At 35.0% G+C, this 22225-nt stretch overlaps 2 protein-coding genes and 1 non-coding gene across 3 annotated transcripts; 1 reads left to right on the top strand and 2 right to left on the bottom strand.

Annotated features, from left to right (window-relative positions):
* Positions 1 to 1168: 1168 nt before the first annotated feature.
* Positions 1169 to 5256, top strand: LOC113358026 (guanosine deaminase-like). The gene is made up of 5 exons (XM_026601528.1): positions 1169 to 1609; positions 2457 to 2516; positions 3090 to 3280; positions 4539 to 4643; positions 4764 to 5256. The coding sequence occupies exons 1-5, from the start codon at positions 1594 to 1596 to the stop codon at positions 4950 to 4952; spliced, it is 561 nt and encodes a 186-aa protein (XP_026457313.1). The 5' UTR covers positions 1169 to 1593; the 3' UTR covers positions 4953 to 5256.
* A 919-nt stretch (positions 5257 to 6175) lies between these two features.
* Positions 6176 to 8811, bottom strand: LOC113360343. Its single transcript, XM_026603859.1, has 5 exons — positions 8294 to 8811; positions 7983 to 8173; positions 7412 to 7882; positions 7019 to 7305; positions 6176 to 6574 (listed from the first exon to the last, which is right to left on the bottom strand). The coding sequence occupies exons 1-5, from the start codon at positions 8809 to 8811 to the stop codon at positions 6176 to 6178; spliced, it is 1866 nt and encodes a 621-aa protein (XP_026459644.1).
* Positions 8812 to 19336: 10525 nt separating this feature from the next.
* On the bottom strand, positions 19337 to 19408 carry TRNAT-CGU. The gene has a single exon. It is a non-coding gene; the product is annotated as a tRNA-Thr (tRNA).
* Between the last annotated feature and the right edge of the window lie 2817 nt (positions 19409 to 22225).

The following is a 22225-nucleotide window of genomic DNA, read 5'->3' as shown; positions in this document are numbered from 1 at the left end:
CAACTTCAGTGCATGATGTGGATGTAAATGTTAAGGCCAGGGATCATACACTCAAGTTATTAAAATCACATCTCCTTGATGCTCAGGAAATAATGAAAGCATACACTGATGCTCATCACACGGAACGAGAGTTTTCTACAGGAGATTGGGTTTTTCTTCGTCTACAACCTTATAGACAGCGCACTGTTACTAACCAATCATTTTCTAAACTTTCACAAGGTTTTATGGCCCTTTTCGTGTTCTTGAAAAGATAGGTTCAGTGGCATATAGATTGGAGCTTCCAGTAGAAAGTCGCATTCATCATGTATTTCATGTTTCTCAACTAAAACTGAAATTGGGAGCAGCTAACTCTGTTCACAGATTCTCCCATCTGTTATTGATTATGATAAGTGGGAACCAGAAGCTGTTTTGGATCGACAGATGTACAAGAAAGGGTCTTACGCTGGCACTAAATGGTTAGTCAAATGGATGGATCACCCCAATGATGAAGCTACATGGGAGGATGCAGATGAGTTGCTTCTTCGTTTTCCAGAGTTTAAGGCTTGAGGACAAGCCGTTTTTCATCCAAGTTAGCTTAGTTACCTTAAATAGCTTCTCTATTTTTAGCTTGCTTTAAATTCCTAGTTTAGTTTAAAGTTTAAACTCTATTTTTAGCTTTACTTGTTTCACAAGTACGAGAAGATATAAATATTTCTCTTCAACCATGTTAAAATTTAAGAATTAATACGAGAAATTCTTCTTCAATCTCTTCTAGACTTTTTTTCTTCTTCTGAATCTTCTCATTCTCTTAATTCTTCTTATTATCCGGGTTCTATACCTATTTCAGTCACGTAAACCTAATGTTTTGGTCTAAAACCCTAACAAATTTCATGTAAAATAACAGCAAACATTGTGGCTGATTTTTTTTTTTTTTTTTTGACTTTTCCTTTCACATATGCACTAAATCGGTTGGGGTTCAAAGAACTCAAATCTAAATAGGGAGAAATAGCATGATCGCACGTTTTGTTCCGTGTGGTACTGTGTTATTGTCCATTATTACGGTCGGTTTGAGCTCTGGCTCGGGATTGCTGCATGCGAAACCTAACCACTTGGTCGGGTTTAAGCAATAAAGACGTGCAAGTGCGAATGACCAGAAATAGTTTTGCTTCATTCAATCCCTTCAATCAATCACTACTCCCCAACCGACTAGTCATTCTAGTTCTGTACTACTTGGGCTTTTACAGAAACAACAGAACAGATCAAACAGAAGACAATTTTAGTGAATATATTCTTCATCATCCTTCTTCTTTCTTCCAGCTTTTGCTAGACCATTTCTCTTCAATTATTTATATATTTTTCTCCTGAAAAACTTATTTTTAAGAAATATTAAAAATAAAAATTATTAGCATTTAAAAGAGAATAAAACACAAAAAAAGAATACAATACCCACTCCACACAACTTCCTTCCTCTTTCCTTGACAACCTCCTCCAAACTCTATCTATTTATCTCGAATCCGGATTCTTCCAGTTTCACATTGTTCTGAATTCTGAATAGCTATTTCTCTCTGAAACCTGTCTGATCACTGAATCCCATTCCAATTTCTCAATCCCACCATGGAAGAAGCTAAAGGTAGCAAAACACTACATCAAAGTCTTTCGTCTTCATTGGGATCTTAACATCTGTTTGTGTTTGTTTTTTCCTGATCTTCATTGGGATTGTTTTTTCTTTTTGCTTTTTTTTTTTGTTAAGAAAATGTGTCCTCATGGATCTATTTTTTGCATGGAGGATCTACTTATTGATTCCATTTCTTTTCAATCAATTTTACTTTCTGTTTCCCGCATGTTTGGATTAGCTTTTATTGAAATCAGTTGATGTATTAAAATCTTTGGTATGATCTTTGTCCTGTTAAAGTTATTGCAGTTATTGGATTTCTATGTTTGGTTTCATGGTGATGTCATAATGTTACTCAGCTTATTCTCGTTGCGTATCAACCTGATTTCGTTTGATTATTTATGCCTCATTGTTTTTGGGGTTACCCATTTGGTACTTCCAATTTTTTTTTCCTTGGTTTGATTTATACATTTCTGATTGTAGTTTTTTTTTTTTTTGGCATGGAAATTCATATCTCTTGCTTTTATTTAGAATCTTTCTCGTTTTGTTTGATGGTAATTTGGTAGTGATTGTGTTGTAGATGTAACATGCACATCCTGTAAATGATAATAATTGAAGCCCTATTGCTCTTTATGTATTTCTACCCAATCTGTTTACTATAAAGGTTCAATGAGATAAGATTTCATTTATGCCCCTGTTGGACCTCGTTGTTGAATTGGGTCGATTTTTTTGTTGTTGAATGACTGCTTTGGAATATCAATGTTAGTATATTGTATTGCATTTTTGAAAGAGAATAACATCTTGCTTATATGATTCAACTCCTCACTCTTTTGCCTGCCATCTTGTTTGTTTTTCTTTTCTGCAGTTGTCGAAGCTAAGGATGGAACTATATCTGTTGCCACTGCATTTTCTGGTTACCAAGAAGGTAATGCTGCATCAATTTGCACCTTCGTTTTAGTTAAGTGTCGAAGTGATTAAGATGTTGACGACTGAGTGTAGTGCTGGTGATAATGCCATCTCTGGACTACCAGGCCGAGTTATTCCCTTCTTGATTCTTTTTGCAAATTGGGAACCGGTGCAGTAGTGGTCTAGGGTCCCCCGTTGATCCACGTAAGTGTTGTAATGACATTTCTCCCTAAAGGCTGCGGTTTGAGTATCTGATGCAACTGTATGTTTTTGGTACTATGTTACAAGTGAAGTTAAGTGAAGATGTTAGTCATGTAGGGGTAGACCTTGTTGTCATATGGGATGTATTTCTCCTATTGGACTATTTTGAATGAGACTCCTGTGTCTAGCTCTATTAGCTGCTATGCTGTAATTCAAATAAAAGTCCATGAACATATAGTGTATTAGCAATTTCACATCCTTTGGAAATAGGAATTACGCCAAGGTGCCTTCCTACTTTATTTCCAGTGAGAGAAGTTTAAAAATCCTTCGGCTGGTTAGCTGTATTTATGATGTATTTAAATTCTCTCTTGTTTCTATTTGCTTCAAACAGCTATACAAGACAAGGACCATGAATTCGTAACAAAAGCAGTTGAAGAAGCATACAAAGGAGTGGATAATGGAGATGGAGGCCCTTTCGGTGCAGTTGTTGTTCGCAATAATGAAGTAGTTGTGAGCTGTCACAACATGGTTTTGAAGCATACTGATCCTACTGCCCATGCTGAGGTGACGGCAATAAGAGAGGTTAGACCTGAAAGCCAATTGTACTTTTATTATCATGTCAGATATATCTGTACAGAGTATTATCTGATTTTTCGCATGTTATTAGACTGCACGGGTATTTATAAGCAATTAAGCAGCTTCAGACATGCTACAGAGGCAATGTAGCATGCATTTCATTTGTTTAACTTAAAAAGGACCAGAAGAGTTGTGAGACCCATTAACCTGTGTCTGTTACTGGATATGGATCCAGAAGGGTTCATGTTGCAATCTTAGTCTAGTTTGAGTTGTGTAGGCCTAGTGGTATCCAGCAGGCACAGTTAGTGAACGTGAAAGTACATAAGCAGTAAGCCTAAGGGACCTGTAGACAGTTTCTAGGGGATTTCTAATCTTGACATTTCTATAGAATCCTCTTCATCTAGAGGATTCTTTGAATACAAGAGACACCGGATGGTCAATTAAAAAGAGTACTCTGTTAGTGTTGGGTAGCATGAAAAAAAAGAAAGAAAAAAATCGATCAATAATGCAGCTCGGACTTCTTGTTTCATATTGTTCAGTCAGTGACCAAATGTGGAGTGAGATTGGCCTTGGGTACGACATTTGACACTGCAATAGGTCTTACTTTACCATGATGAACTATTTGTTGGCATACCTCCTGCGTAGTATGTAAAAATGTCATTAATTTTCATTAGAGATGAATTGATGATACTGAATCTTGAGGTTTCTTTCCTTCAGGTTGGAACTTAGGAACAGTTGGCTACTTGTGTCAAAAATCCAGCTTATCATCCAAATTCCTAGGTGGTCACTTAGAGAACTAAATTTATCAGTCTTTTCTTTTTATGTGTCGTTCTTTTTCTTTCTTTTCTTTTTTTTATTGATGCTAAACATCTAGACATTCTTGCGGCGATACAAAAAGAAAATCACTTTGCATCTACCTTCATAATACAGTGTGATAAAGAGATCCTGTCATCTACTAGTTCCCATACAGGACCATTATTAACCCCTTTGCATGAGGTGCTCTCTCAATGTATAGTCTGGGTTTGTTATTGTAAAGGCAATCTTTGTAGTTCTGGTCTTGTGATTCTGATCTTCAACCGGAGCCCATGCTCGTGACAGAATTTAATGCGACGGGCTGGAACAGAGGAACCAACTTTGCATCTTGTATTAGAACTCAAAGAAAAATTAAAATTCTCAATATCCAATGGTTCTATTTATCTTTTTTTTGTTTGATCGGTTATGGTTCTATTATCTAACTCACTGTGCATGACTTGTATGTTTGTAGGCATGCAAGAAGCTCAACCAAATCGAGCTATCTGACTGTGAAATATATACATCTTGCGAGCCTTGTCCAATGTGTTTTGGTGCAATCCACCTTTCACGTATCAAGGTCCTCTCTCTCACAGACACTTTCCACTATTTTGGAAGTGATTGATTGTAGCTGTTTGTAGAATGTTAAATATTAATTTTATTGTTCTGTTTCCTGATTTTGGACTGATGGGTTTTGCAGAGGTTGGTATATGGAGCCAAAGCGGAAGCAGCCATAGCAATTGGATTTGACGACTTCATCGCAGATGCCCTGAGGGGTACTGGCTTCTATCAAAAGGCTAGCATGGAGATCAAGATGGCTGATGGGAATGGTGCCATCGCTGCAGAACAGGTCTTTGAGAAAACAAAAGCTAAGTTCCAAATGTACTGATCGTCACTACATTTATCATCTGAATTCCCGTCATTTCTGCACAATCTGCAAAGGAAAGCACCTCACCAGGAATTCACTAATCTGCTTTCAACAACTTACCAAGGAAAAAGGAAAAATCTGTGAATACATTTCTGAAAATAAAATTATTTCCCAGAAAAGACATCTAAAACTATTATTGGTTTCATTTTACATGCGGTTTCTATTAGTCAGCAAAGATACAAAACTGATCATCACTTTGTAAAGGGAAGTTGAATTAGGTGGATGTAATTTCAAGATTTCCAACTTGGAACCGAAATTGTCTCTATTGACTTTTGTCCCATCAACAAACCTAAAAACTCAATACCATCCCTGGCTTCAGAATAAAACTAGTATTGGGGGAGCTTACCCTTCCTCCCATTGCTTGGTTACCGTAACCACGCTTTGGCTTGGACAAAAACCATTCATGCAAGTGGTGGGGATTGCATACGTGGTCAATAGACACAACGAACGACTCTCTTTATTTGTCATGTCTGGCCGTTAGATGGCCAATTGTTTGTCATGTCTGGCCGCTAGATGGCCAAAATCTTTGATTTAACGGCCTAAAATAATGAGGTATAATTACACCGAATTTATATTTAAAAATAAATAAATTATATCCATCGAATTTTTCCAAAAATATTATAGCGCGTTTGGTTCAAGTTTTTGGGAGTCTAGGAATACAATTACAAGGTAATCCAATTCCAGGAATTGGATTCCTAAGAATGAGATTCCTAATTCAAATATTATTGTTTGGTTGACATAATCCTATTACAGGGTAATCAATAAATGCCAAATCACTTTACTACCTTTCCTTCCCTTTGAAACTTTGATAGCTAAGAACAAACCAATTCTAAAAGTTTGAATTTCAAATTTCTAAACAAGTTGTAATACTAAAACATATGTTGTATAGTCACAACTGTCGTCATAAGCAAGGACTGAAAAGTAATGAAAACAACTGTCATCACAATCATAAAACTGTTGTCATTCTCTGACCAAAAACAACAAGGACTGAAAAGTACTGTTTCTAGTAGTTCCTCCTAACATCACTCACAAACATAAGCTACACTACTTAAGAATCTTGTTCTTCACATAGTTGGATCGTTTTTATTCCCCCATGCCGAAGAAAACCTTTGTTTTTGTAGATGAATCGAGAATAATAGATGCGGCATCTATCACCTCATCTTCAGTGAGGCCATCTATCTTATTCAACTCCTCAACAAGCGTTTATTGACATCGGCTTCTTGAGTAAGGGACACACGAACCGCTTCAAAGTGATCAAGTGTACCCGTCACAGATTTGCTAAACGAATTAGCCATCAAACTAAAGCCATTTGAATCTCCACTTGATTCACCGGATACAATGTCAAAGGATGATGAACGTACCCTTTTCCTTCTACCTTTACCACTGTTTGACTCGGACTGATTACTTTGTTGTTGATCATTTTCTTCTTCCTTTTCTTGTTCGCCTTCTTTCTCGATCTCTTCTAGATCTTCAGCAAGTGAAGCAGCCCCTTTACCATTTGCCCTATCTTCAGCAAATATCTCAACTAATGCATCTAAATGAGGGAATGCTTTCCCATACAGTCCCTTTGCATTTGTATGAGACTGCAAGAACAAAAGCGACAAACAAAAACTTGTTACTAGACTAGGTGACAAACAAAAACTTACTCATACATGAATCCAACAACATACATAAAACCACCACAGATTCATACACATCTACATTCATTAAACCATTATATAATCTACTCCAGAACAACTTCGATACTAACTCAGAATTTACTAAACTGTAATTACCATTGCATAACAACACAGATTACATTTATACAGGACATGTGCTACTTATACAGGACCTAACAGTTGAAAATGTTCCACGCTTTATCTGGAGGAGGGTACAAAAACTGGACCTAACAGTTGATTACAGGACATGTGCTACTTATACGAACATGCCGCTTTAGTTATTATGGATTAGATGTTATGAAACAAGAAGAAAACGGTCTCTGACATATAGTTTAACATGAATGAATAACTCAGTAGTTTCGAAAATACCTTAGCCCAGTCATCAAATAAACTTTTTTCGCACACAAGCTTGTTGTTGATATAATCAAATTCAAACCCACTGCCAATAGTTACCATTTCATTGATGGCCATCGCATGTTTCTTCAAAGTCTTGATTCTAGAATCGATGTTGGTAGTAGTTAACCCACAAGTTGGTAGTTTCTCAGTTAGTTTCTGCTCAATAACTTTCAAGTTGCCCGATTTAAATCCGGTATCACTTTTCCACTTGCCATCGAGCGTAAGTTCCGTCAATATATCAACCAATACGTTATCTTCAGCTTATAACTGCAATGGAGTTCAATAAACATACAGTAACAAACGAAAGTTATTAAAAAGTAGACTAATACAGTAAAATCAAAGTTTTTTAACTAACTACGCGTCTACGTCTACGTCTACGTCTACGTGCAGTCCATCTTTCCCACATTTGATCAGCTAACTCTTTCCTCTGAACAACCCAATAATCTGAGGAATCAACAAATTCTATCATTCGACTTTCTTGAGGAGAAACTAAATTAACTGGTCCATCTTCATAATTGTCTTCCTCTAGAAATTCATCCATAGGCATTTCTCTCCTAATAAGGTTATGGATTAAATAACAAGCCATGATAAAACGACAATGTATGTTTACTGGATACCATGAAGGACTCCGAAGTATTGCCCATCTCATTTTCAACAATCCAAAAACGCGTTCAATCACATTCCTAGCCCTACAATGTTTCATATTGAATAGTTCTTCAGCTGTCCTTGGTTCTAAACGACCTTGCCCCCATTCCTTTAAATGATAACGTTGACCTCTAAAAGGCGCAAAAAATCCTCCACTATTCGGATAACCGACATCGACAAGGTAATAGTAACCTAGACAAGTCAGCATGCAAAACCATCATTATATCACTACAGAACACTAGAAACACCCATTAATCCACAGATTTAAGTTTTAATACACTAATGAACTTACCTTGTGGAACTTCTAAGCCATTCTTTTTGTATATTGCTTCTCTAAGAACACGAGAATCGGCAGCTGAATCTTCCCATCCAGGATACACATATATAACCTCCAAGTTATGGGAGCATACACATAATACATTAGTTGCAATCGAGCTCTTCCTTGTACGATACCTAGGCTTGTCTTCGGTTGCCACATGGATACTAATATGTGTTCCATCTAATTACCCTAGGCAGTTCTACAGGTAAACAAGGTATTACTGATTCATTAAGGATACGGGTATATTCTTAAAAGACATGAAACATCAAAGTTTGAGTTCATACCTTGAAGCAATTCCATCTCTCATCAACAAAACTTGTAGCCACTGCAACTGGTTGTTTAAGCAACTCCCCTTGAAGTCTATAACTCCTTTCAATACCGTGTTTACATATCTGCTAATGGTTTCTCCAGATCGCTTGAACATAAACCCTACAACTCTATTCTTATGGTGATGTGCAATTACATACAAAAATACCGCAACCATTTCTTCAACATCAGAATTCCTATTATCTTCTAGTCCGCTTATTGTGGACAGCTTATGGCAAAGTATTCGAAAAGTACGTCTATCGAGGCGAAGTTGCGATTTACAATTTGTGTCGCTTTTGTAAACTAAATCTTGCATCACCCACAGTCGTACAGTAGTCATTTCAAAACGATCATTTGATCTTAACACGCAACTTTGATAACGCAGAACATATGAATAAAAGTAGACGTAAAATAAAGTTACAGCATCCAACGTTGTTCTGATATTATCATTCATCATTTCTAGTTTTCTTTTCTTTGTCAAGACTAGAGGAGCCATACTGGAAGTTGTTCTGAGTTCAACAAGCATAAGAAAAGAACAGTCAAGCATAATAAACACATGTACAGTATTTCCAGGTTGGAGGCAAGCTACATTCAGATAGAATATAATGCACATATACATAATACAGCAAAGCAATCAAAATCAATGATTCTAAACTGATTGTGTAATAGTAGCCTAGGTGTAATCGTACTTGTTCTTTACGAGGATATCACGAGTGTATAAAGTAATGTATTATGGTGCAGACTCAACAAGAAAAACAGAACACGAAAGCTAATAATAGTACTTACGAGAAAAGTTAAAGCAAATCGAAACGCCCTTTTGATTGTGTAACTGGTAGTAGAACAACAATGACCTATATGTGAAAAATAGACAGAAAACGTTAGCTATAGATGAACAACATATTGCTTGAATCTGGATTGGTAGATAGATGAACGACATAAATTACTAGGTGGTTGTTATCACTAATGACCAACTTATGTCGAGCCGTGTTAAACGAGGGGTTGACCATGTATTGGTATTATTGGATTTGGCCGGTTTGGCGACATAAGAATCAAATACAACAAAGCTTCAATAAAAAAAGAAAAAAAAATAATAATAAAAGCTTAAATCAAAAAATCAAAAAAAATCAAATACAGCTGGAGTGATACGCCTTTTGGAAATCTGAATGGTTAACATTGCAATAACCAGTTGAACTACCGCTCGTAGTTATGATTTGGGGTAAGTTGTATGACCAATAAGCCAACAAGATATTCCCAATATACAGCAGAAACTCATATCAGTGACCTAACATATATATATATATATATATATATATATATATATATATATATATATATATATATATATATAATCCCCTGAAATGTGAAACTTCAGCTAACCACAAATCAACATGTATCTTTTGAGCAAACACAAGATAAAAAACTATAGTTAATGCAAGTTTTCATTCAAAATCTTGATTTATTTCTCTTTTGGGCATTTTGACAAACACCCAACAAGCTAATAAATTAACCACCAACTAAACTGAACCCATAAATCAGTAGAGGACGGCAATTGATAGTATATATTAGGAGAAGAATTAAGAAACAAAATTAACAACCAACTAAACTGAAATCATCAAAAAATCAGAAGAATTAATCAAAAAAATCAAAGAGAGGTGAGGAATTACCTAACCCTATATCCCCAAAATCAGAGATGGATTTTGCACCCTCGAAATCAGAGATGGAATTGTTTTAGAATATGATATGGTTTCTTGTCGAAGTAGAAGAATAATCAACGATTAACAGTTCAATCCTTGTCGATCTCCATGGATTCTCTAGGGGTTTTTTTCTTCTCCCCGTCGCTCGAGTTTAGAAATGAAATGTGAAAGAAATGTGAAAACGAGATTTTGTTTTGTTACAGAGTCAGTCTCGTAATTTCCTTTTTCCCGTGTTTTTTCTTCCCGGAATAGGTTTGCATTCCATTGGTATAGGGATGCAATGAAAAAGAAGGCTTTGGGGGGAATTGGATTACCCAGGAATCCAATTACCAAATTATATGGACCGTTTGGTTCGGGGTAATTGGGCGGATTCCCTTGGAATCCAATTCTTGGACGTCCAAAATCTTGAAACAAACGCACTATTATTATATTAATTTCAAATATTTATGATAAAAATTCAAAAAAATACGAATCCAAGTATAATATGAGTATACCCAAATACAAATCTCAGGAATACATATTTGAGTATTCCTGAGATATCAAATATCAAATTAAGTAGCAAATATTTATAGAGAAAAATAAGTATGTATACCCAAAAAATATATGCTAAATTTACCTACTGGTTCCATTAATCTTTACCTGTAATTATTTTTTTTAAGTTCTATGATTATGTCAAAATAATTAACGGAATAATCAAATTTTGTAGGAAATAAAGAAAAAAATATCCTAATCTTATTCTGTAGGAAATTAAAGGACATCGTCTATATTGTCATTAGTATCGTGAATTTACTAATGTTGTAGTTGTTGTAGTTGTTATATTTACACTAGCTTGAAACCCGTGCTACACACAGTGATTGTAGGAATTTTTTATACTGTTGGTTCATGTCCACTGAGGCGGGGCTTCGCCCCGCACCCGTCTGGATGAGAGTTCTAATAAGCATTATAAGCTATTATAAAATTACTATCTAGCAGATTGACAAATAACAATAAAAACTATGTAATTTAAGTTTTCTAATTATCAAATTCATAAAATACTATTATAATCTAAAAAATCTCAATTCTACAACTCCCAATAGTTAAGTGAAAAACCACACTCACTATATAGTTGTATCAATATTTGATATTAGAGAATCTAAAATAAAAAATCCGATACCGATGTAAATTAGATTGTCAACTCTAAAGAGTGCACAACATATACAATGCTTCTCTTCAAAGAAGATTTAATCAAGGAAATGCACAGATATATATTTCTTAAGAAATCATATTCTTGCATTAAGAATCAAGAGGCTAACTGAAAACCTATTTCGAGGCTCTAACTCCCTGTAATTAAATGGGGTATTAGAGACACAAAGACCAGGATATTAATATAAAATATATTTTCAACTCTAAATGTGCAAAGAATATAAAGTACTTCCCATCAAAGAAGATGCAATCAAGGAAAGATGACAAATAAATAATGGATCAACTAAGACCTCTCAGGGGCTTGCTTAAGAATAAGAATATAAAATAGATTGTAACTCTAAATAACGCGAAATATAGGAAGTGTTTCCCGTCAAAGAAGATGTAATCAATGAAATGCAATGATATATATTTCTTCAGAAATCAAAAAACAAAAACACGTAAAACCCCATCAAAATAAATAGAAAAGAAAGAAAGAAAAAGACTCAATTCTCATCTTGTACGAACTAACAAACCTTTGAACTGCACGCATAATTTGATGAGAACTCTAACCCTAATTTCTGTTTCGTTTGAACTTCGAACTGAGAAACCACTGCCTACTAAAGGAAAAAAAATAAGAGTGAAATCGGTAAAAGTAAGTGGAACTTTTAGAATCAAAAAAATCTTGATTAGTTTCATTATTTTTAAACAATCCCCACATATGGTGTTTTACCTATTTGATTTTGGAAATATCCAATTTATGGTAGCAAACTAATAATTATTATAAAAATAAATCATTTCATTGTAACTCTTTTAAGCACAAATGGAAGGTTATAAATAGCAAATCTTCTCATTCGTAGCAGAAGAAACAAAAAAAAAATACTAATTTTATTATAGAACATGAGTTTTAAATTATGGTTACATGAAAATCACTTCATCTCAAAATAACTCTCCAAGACCGATTACTCGCCGAGTAATCGCTACAGGGTATATGACCGAGGCGATTTCCGATTCCAAGCCATTTCCGATTTTTAGCGATTAAGCCGGACGATTTTTCTGATTTGAAACGATTTTTGAGCAAAACGAGTTAACGATTTTTCCGAGTTGGCCTTGCATGCACTAGAATAAGAAACTAAAATTTTCGTAACCCCTCATATGAGAGTTATCAAATAGAAAAACCTCTAAATACATGATAAATACGTTCAACATAACAATATTACACACTTAATTAAACGATAGTGTTAAATTTTAGTTTTAATTAGGTACAATTATGATTTATGAGCGGCAATATATAAGTCTCTAATAAATGCGTTCCGAGTATTAGACCGAGTTTTGGCGATTTCCAAGTCCGAACTTATTGCTCCTCTCTTCAAGCTCTCTAACCGAGTAGGACCGAGGAACGATTTCAACTACTTTGGGTGAGAGTAAAAAACCAGTGCATTTTTAGGTAAAATACTTAAATCATTTTTCGTTAACTTAGTTTATGGGTACCCGTAAAGTAATTATAAGATGATTGCATGCACTTTACTTGATCCTAATTTCAAACAAATATTAACACTGTGAAAATGTTCAACTTTCTTCGTATTTCATTTGTATTTTGTTTTAGTAATTTTGTTTCTCTCTTTTTTTTTCCATTATATATATATATATTCATAATTGGATGGATCACATCACTTGTTTCCCGTCTTTGTTGTTTCAAATTCCATTTTATTTTGAGCTTACTTAATACGTCGTCCAACGTTCAAAGTAGACTAACCAACATGCTATTTTTGAACCCATACGTCGAGTGTAATGACAGAAATGTGTCTTTGTTGTTGAAAATCCAACGTTCAATGTTGATAAGTCATGTTGTCATGGAGTTCATACAAAAGTGACAATGTTTAGACCATTAGTTATTGTAGGAATCTTTCCATCAAACCAAAAAACTCTCGAGCTAACCCAATCATATATCTCTTATTTCCTCCACCGGTATTATCAGTATTATCATTTTGAAAACCGGTATTATCATTTCGAAAATTCATTAAACAAATAATCAAATTAAATGAACCAAAAGAAAATGATCACAGAAACACAAACAACAACAAACAAAGATTCAGATAAAAAAGGGTATTCCTGTATTAAGTTATAGTATCTAAATGCCTGTAGAACTCACCTTGACTGAATTCCCCACTTCAACGAAAGAAAATTACAAAATATTATCAATGATATCAATGAAAATAAACACTATCTTTTTATGTTTGAGATTTCAACTTTTCATGAAATAGTTAATTGGAGGGAACTGTTCTTTAAACCTCCCTAGTCATGTTCCTTTTCGGGGATCTTTCTTTTGTTTTCTTGTTGATGGTTATTTTTGTTCCGGCAGTAAAATGCTTTTTACGCATGCTCTTATTTTTCTACTTTTCTTTACCAATCAAAAAAGAAAAAAGAAAAGATTTTGAGTAAAATCATTGACAGTAAATTTTGGTAGATCAAATACACTTTAAATTATTCATACCAAGTTAATCAGTTCAACTCATTTTTTTTTTATAAATTACAATTATGTTGAAACTGTAAAATAGCGCACACCAATTTTATCGAGCAAAATAGTGCATAATTATTTAAAATTTTCTTGAATTTAATTTAGCTTACAAGATTTCCTCCTAGTCTATATACTAAGAAAAACAATATGCTAAATGTAGCTTTTATACAAATTCATGTATTCTTCTTACGAATATCGTCTCGACCACCCTCTTGCAATGTATCATATGCTACAAGAACAATTTAATGAATCAGGTTGAAAGGTGGAGATCGAAGCTTCGGTCTACGTTCCCATGTTGATTGTTATTATTTAATTCAAGCAAAGGCAATTCGTTTCTAATCAGTTCGACTAAAATTGCAAAACAAGTCATGAATTTTTTATATCAACTATTATCAAAATGTCGGCCACTGTATAAGACGTCCCCATTAAAATTGAAAAACAAATGAAATACACTAATCAACATAAACACTCACTTCATTTTTCTACATTACCTCTATATGCTTCCTTAATGTATATATGGGGCTTACAACCTGTTATTTACTATCCGTACCCCAAGCACACAATTTTTAAAATTTTGGATGAATGTAATTGCTAAATCACTAATGAATTCATGGGAAAAAACACAATTAATTGAATGTACCATGTCTTAGTAACATTAAATATACCTCAATTATAAGAAAAAAAAGAAGAAGCATATCTGAGTCATTTTCACGAATGTACCTGCACCCTAAAAATAAATACTCATCAAAGATAAAAGTTATTACATAATGAGAAATTGCAAAGCGCATATTTTATGTTGAAATAGTAAGCACACCTCACCAACTCAATAAGCATGTTCATAATCACTACGCAAACACTATATTAGCCATCTTCTAAAATCGCACCCTATTTTAATCATTGTCGCACCAACCATAGAATAGTACTCGTTGTTTAGTTTGCCTTAAAAGAGCCACGTGGAAGAAAATGTTATTTTTATGATATTAGACCTCGTTCGTCCAATATGACTTCGGTTTTTTCCTCAACTTGAAATAACCTGCAACGCGGTTAAGTAGATATGAGTGTACGAAACGGTAATTCAGCTCTAATTAGATGACTATACTTCTTCAGTTTGTATTTATGATAAGTATCTTAATTTCAAAACAGGAAAAAAATATGCGTGTCATTTCTTAGTAACAGAGTTTAGCATATAAACTGCAATACATTGTTGAAGAAGCAATAATGCATGAGAATAACAAAAAAAAGAAAGAAGCAAAATTAACTTACCAATGAGGATTTCATGTGAACTTCAAACAAAATAGGAATACGACACTAAATTTTTTATATTTGATCAACTAAAAAGTGAAAACAGAACCTCTTTTTAACCCTGCAACCAGATCAAAATCATGTGTTTGTCCAATGGTAATTTATGGCGGTAGTGCAGGTAGCATCAATCAAAGTTATGCAAATTGTGGAGCCTTCAGAATCAAGATTTTGCATATAAATTGATGTAGATTTTTGAAGAAGCAACAATGGCATGAGAATAACAAAAAAGAAAGAAGCAAAATCAATTATAACAAATATTACCTTATTAATGGTGTTTGAGAACCGACATTGTTATTTCACCGACAATGTACAACATTGCCCAACGACTACCAGTTATCTTAAGACTTTTTTAAAAGAATACCATACTGCACGAATAACATTTCTTAGTATGAAATAAAGTTTCAAGTAATTCACCCGGATAGCTACCACAAAAGCAATTGATATAACATAACAAAGATAATAACGTAAAAAAAGGTAAAGGCATAGTTGTTATAAGAGAACAATGAAGCCGTGCAAAAAGAAAATAGAATACATCAATTAAACGTATTATATCAAAACTTTCCATTTTTGTTTCCGTATAAATTATTATATCAAAATGTTCATTTTTTTTCTTTCTTATGCACCACCCTTCTTACCCACATTTTCTCCAATAAAAATAACTCAATTTTAGATTACAAAAGAGAAAGTTACAGGACTGTACCGTGCCATATCATAGTCATAAACGCGCTCGACGACATAGACTTGAAGAGATCTAAGATTTGTAATCTTCAATTTCAAACCCATGCTTTCTTGTGAAAGAAGCCCAGGAGAAATGCAAGACGGACTTAATGATCTACCACTAAGCTGAGATGGTCTCTATAGCGCATATATACCCTTTGAAGAAATACTTCATTGGCATTATACAAATCCATCATATAGTTGCAGCAAACTATATAAATGTAAGAACGCTCAAACCCTATAAAATAGAACAATATAGTTGGTTAAGAAAGAAATCTCATGATATACGTTGGATTTCTCGGCTGAACATTTTGAAAATAGTAACGATGATTAATAAAGCTTACCATGAAAATTTTCTTTCACGTTCTTTATGCTGCCTCTTCCACCTTCGTTAGGTGTTGTTTCCGCAAAGAGTAAGGGAAACATGCATCAAAGAGATGAATAAGAAACAAATGCAAACATTAAAAAAAAAAAATAAAAAAATACCATAGTCGAAGAATGCAACTTGCAGAGAAAAATTATTTTGCTGGAACGTCCTATATAAAGAGTGACCAAACCCACAAATTTCAGGAAAAGAGTATTGTTTTGGAAATAATATCAAAAAGAATATTGTTTTGGAAATAATATCAATCGATATAAATTTGTATGTATGGTCTTGGGTAGTTGTTATGAGATTAAATTGTGCATGATAGGTGTAGAATACACCGTATTTACTATCTATAGTTTATGCTTTCTTTACTATTTTTCTTGTAATTTATGTATTTTACGCGTGTTTTGAGTTTTATAGCTACTTTGGAGTCGCACGGAGGAAAGAAGAAGAAATCACCCAATTTGAGCAAAAAAGGCAAAGTTGTCATTTCACGGACGAACACTATCTGGAGTGCTGTCAAGGTTAAGGGGCAATTCTTTTGGAGGAGCATTAAAGACAGCCTGGCCAAGTAGATGGGCTACCCTAAAAATATTGTTAAAGGCAGACGCTGAATTAGTAAGGGCACTCAATCTGGGGGTGGTTCTTATCGTTGGGTGTCCCAATCCTGCCCTAAAGTAACCTAACCCTAAATTCGAGAGACGTTTTCTCTCGATCATTAGATCACTTGGGAATAAAATTGAGAAAGTAGCAGCCGCTGTTGGTGTTGGTCCGAGAGAAGAAATAAAGAGAGGAAATGGGAGAAGCTTCAGCCGCACCATTAATGGCAGAAATAGATCGAGAAATAGTGAAGAAGTTGGAGATGGTATTGATGTTACAGAGATGAAGAAGATGGGTTTTGTGGCTCGAGAATTACTGTTAGGTTTTGGTCTCGATTGAGATTGAATTGCTGCTGATGAATTGAAGATTGAGAAAGACAAGGACTGAAGAAATCAACTCGAGAAATGGAATTAGGGTTTCGTCTCTGCAATTGAAATTGAGAAGATGGGTTGGCAGTGAAGAACAAAGAAGAAATTGATGAGGGTTTCGAATCATCTCTGCAAATTGAACTTAGGGTTTGTGTTGGTGATGAAGACACAGAGAAGAGATGATGGATTGAAGTCGGTAGATGGGGTTTTGAGAGACACTGTGATGAAGAAGAAATAGAAGATGGGTTTGATATATGGACTCAGAGTTGGTGGTGTACAAGACTGGCAGCTGAGCAGATGGGAATGAATGAGCATTGCCGCAGTGAAGAGTGCTTGAACTAGATGTATGTTTAGGATACAGGTTTCTACAGGGAGAAGAAAGAAGGGCCTGAAATTGGCCGGGAATTGACAAGAATTCAAACAGAACCATGCAGGATTTCTATGTTGCTGAGTTAACTCGGAGACTCGGTAAACCTCACTGATCCAGGCTGAGTAAGACCACTTAGATATTCAGACTCGGCTGACTCCCTTCTGACTTGACCTCCATTGACTAACAGAAGACCGATAAGTCAGCAGTTATCCTTAACGGCACGTGACGGAATAGTCCGTCAACAGAGAAGCATCTCAGGTGGCCGGCGGCAACTTTTCAGGTCGGATTCCGGTGATCCCGGGGACTTTTCAGGTGACCAAAAATACAGAAATTTGTGAAGAATTCTCTAGACTCGTGGGTTTGAGAAATTGGACTTGAATTTGAAAAGTGAAGATGGAAGATTTGAGAAAGACAAGGACTTGGAAAGAAGACTTACAAAGGGAAAGGGATTCTATTCCTAAGAGGATTGCTAGGAAATTGAAACCTATAAATAGAAAAGTTCTCTACTTTTGTCTACACACTTTTACACCTTTACACACCTTTTACACACACAACACTTGTGTTTTTGCTTGCTTTTCAAAATTCTTCTTTTAGTTATTTGTGTGAACTTCAAAATTCTCCTTTTAATTATTTGTGTGAATTTCAAAAACATGAGTAACTAATTTTCTTATTGATTGAGGATGAATTCCTAGTTCTTGACATGATTTGAGTTTTTGTTTTAAAATCTACCTTGAAGTTTTTCACATGATTATCGTTTGTTTTTACTAATTGGAATGTTTATACATTCATGGTTGTTTGATAGATTATTTAGAGTGCACGCTGAATTGATTTTTTAACTCAACCTAAATCTAATATAAGTTAGGAAATACGTAATCGTTCTCGACACTTTACACAAGTAGAAAACACGAGACCTTGCGGAGAGATTCCGTGGAGCAATTGTGTGTGAAAACAACGCTAGAAAGTGTACCAAGCGAACCGAGTCTAACTACTAGTACTAAACCTAAATTCATAAATCTTAATGCGTTCGGGGAATTACATCTTGTAAGCGAACCTCAAGGTGGTTCTTTTGAATAAAATCTGATAACTAAGCGGACCTGTTACTCAGGATTTTGGGGTTAGCCAAGCGAACCTGCTATCCTACGGTTGGTGATAATCTGTGACTAATAACATGTGGATGAAAAACATAACTTGAATCATCGTTTTGCAACGAAGAAGGATTCCTTGGTCTTGTCTCTCTTATTGATTTTCCTTTATCTTTTAATTGCTTTGTTTACTTTCTTTTGCTTTTATCTAAACCAATAATTTCCCCCCTTTTGTGACCATTTTACAACTAAAAATCTCTTGCTCCTCGTGGGAACGAACTTGACTACACTATATTACTTGTTAATTGGATGGAAAAATATTAATTAATTTGTTGTAGTTACGACACGCATCAGTGCAAAAATTGTATCATATTTCAAAAGTTTAGGAAAATTAACCTTTTAGATATTTAAAAAGATATTAAAGAATTTTTCTCCTTATAAAGGAGGATATTTAGGCAGCAAATATAATATTATAAAGGAGAAAATTTACGATTTTTTAACTTATTAATTCTAAAGACGATACTAATATTAATTGAAAGATTTTTATGGTCTTAATTGAAAGATTTTTAAGACGATACTAATACTAATCGTAAGTTATATGAATACAACATTTCATTTTTTTATTTTTGGGAAAACCTAATATCAATGCTCCAGTGTATCCAAGGTAAGCAATCTGATATTTTTTAGAAACCCGAAATATAAATATTAATTTCAGGCATTAATAAAAGTTGCCATCCTAGGCATTTAGTGAACAACAAACGAGAGGTTTTTACAAATCGGTGGTGGGAAGCCTAGCAACAAGCTGGGTATCAACACCTTTTTGAATAGCAATGGCTAAAATAATTAGCTCCCTATGAGGATCGAACTCACGACCTTTCCCTTACGAAGGGAACGCACTACCACTATGCTACGGAAGCGGTTATGATTTTTAAATGCTGTTAGATTTTAATTCAAAATACTCGAAATATAAATATAAATCTGATTTTTTTTAGATACCCGAAAATATAAATGTTAATTTCAGACATTTTTTTTGAACCATTAATTGGGGGATAACAAAAGGAATTGGGGGATATAAAAAAAGGACAAAAACTGGTTCCAGATATCAATTCGGGGTCACCCCTTATCTAAGTATTTTACGTATTACCTAATCTATCCCTCACTAATCAGTATTGGTGATTAATAATAATTAGTAAAATCTTAAGATTTTTGATAAATGTTAGTGTGTGTTTTATTTGAATTTGGGTGAGTGAGGTGAGAGTAGAAGGAGGAAAAAATATTTTTGAGTGAATTTTTTTTTGTGAAAATGGAAGATGATTGTGAGGAGAGAATTGCAGCTTCTGAATCTTTAGCTCTACTACAACAAGGAGCTAACGACAACAACTCTCAATTGCAACTCTTTGTTAAGCCAACACCCTTGAATGATGATTTTGACGAGTATGGAGAGTTTTTCGAAGAAGCTACACAAGAAAGTAAACTTGCACAACATGCAAGCATCCCCAATACACATGTAAAGCTGCTAGGAGGTTGAAAAATCGAATTTTTTCTTTAAACCCGCCATTTTTTCAACTGTAAAACCTCGGTGCCGGCATGGAAATGGTATGAATACCATGCCGACAGACTCATTACCGGCATGGTATTCATATTACGACCATGCCGGTAGAGCGCCATTTTGAATATTGATCCGGTATAGTATTCTACCAAAAAACTATGCCGGTACGCAGTTAACTTTTTTACCTACCAAAGAATATACTATGAAATATTAAACCGGCATGGGTTCATTGATAGGTTACCATGCCGAAACTGCATGAAAAACATACAGGAAACATTTCCATGTAAACCCAAAAACCTACATGGAAAATTAATAACCATCAACGCCAGATGCAGTTACCGGCGTGGTACCATCAATTTCGAGAATGCCGGCAGTGGAACCGGCGTTGTTGAGTTTCAAATTTACAATGTCGGTACCTACAAAAAAACATACAGTAATAAATGTTTTCCAGAGATAAATACCGGCATTACATATCAATTAATTGGAATGCCGGTAGCGTGTACCGGCTTGGGACAATACATTACGATAGTGCCGACACCTTGTTTTCTGGCGTTGCTGTCTAATGAATAATGTATGCCGGAATATGTTTCAAATTTGGTCTTCAGTTTTGGCTAAGTTCGACAATGCCGGAACATTGGTCGATCATGCCGGTACTTGTTTCCGGCATAGTTTTTTAATTTCGTATGGAACTAATTTTCGTTTGATCTTTAGGTGGTGACATATATTGATCCAACAAATGCAAAGCCGCTTTATCGGGATACGTCGGAATACTATAAAATACCTCTGGTATGTGACCAAAGAATACTTTACTAATGGATTGCTAGTAATGAACCTTCTAATGAATGTGAAATTGATCTTATGTAGGGAATAATAGATCGAAATGAAGAAATCGCTTGGGCTAAAGAGACGGCTCTTAAGAACATGTGTGTGTTGGTGAGGAATACCGAACGTTCAAAGAGTCGTTTTGAGATGGCTTGCCAGAGAAGTGGGAAATACAAGGAGAAGAATAGCCACAAGAGAAAGGATTATGTATATCCAAAGAAGACTAATAGGGTATACAAGACTCGTACGAGGAAGAATGATTGCCCGTTTAAGCTTGTTTTCCGTTTAAATGACATGAACAATTGGGATTGTGAGGTTTTGTGTGGCTGTCATAACCACGGGGATCCGAAAGATTTTGTTGGTCACTCCCTAGTTGCGAAGCTGAAACCTCATGAGTTAGAGGATGTAAAGAGATTGACCAAAGCACTTATCAAACCGAGACAAATTCTCAGAGGCTTCAAGGAAAAGGATGAGTCCAACGTGTCTTCTCTACGTACAATTTATAGCGCACAAGCAACTATTAGAAGGGTGGAATGGGAAGGGAGGTCCGTTATGCAAGAATTTGAGAAGATGGCTTGGGATTACAACTACACGCGTATCATTAAAAGAGGGCCGGACGAGAATCCCCTTCAAATATTCATTTCGCATCCTTTGCTTTCAAAATTGGCAAATACATGTTGTGGTGTTCTTATGATAGATTGTACCTACAAGACAAACAAATACAATATGCCGTTGTTCAACATCGTGGGGCAAACCTCGGACAAGGTAACATTCATATTGGCTTGGTGTTTAATGGAAAACGAGAGGGACTATAATTATCATTGGGCATTACGACAATTGAAATTATTCTTTCGGGAAAATCAACTTCCGAGGGTGATCGTAACCGATCAAGATGATGCATTAATGAAAGCAATATCCGACGTCTTCCCGGACACATAAAATTTCCTATGTACATATCATATACGTCAAAATATCATAAAAACTTGCCATGCCTTGTTTGAACCCACTAAGGCGGATATTAAGAAGAGAATGATTGTTCAACTAGAGGAAGATGTTCGGAAGAAAAAACTATCCCCCGAAGAAGAAGAAGATGCGAGAGGCAAGATAAAGGAGCGAGTGGACAAAGAACATGCGGAAAATCATAAAAAGTGGTTGGAATTTCTAAGAGATTGGGAGAAATTTTATTGGTCTCTTACCGATGTTATGTACGAAAAGAGATTGGAGAAGTTTATTGCCGATTGGAACGAAGTTTATCCGACTGCCGTCTGGTATTGTCGGACTCAATGGTTGGATAAATTCAAGGAAAAATTTGTGCGTGCATGGACAAACCGGTATAGGCACTTCAAGACTGAAGCAACTAGTG

This window comes from Papaver somniferum, chromosome 3 (assembly GCF_003573695.1).
Source record: "Papaver somniferum cultivar HN1 chromosome 3, ASM357369v1, whole genome shotgun sequence".
Classification (NCBI taxonomy): Eukaryota; Viridiplantae; Streptophyta; class Magnoliopsida; order Ranunculales; family Papaveraceae; genus Papaver; species Papaver somniferum.
This window is presented reverse-complemented; position numbering and strand designations above follow the sequence as displayed.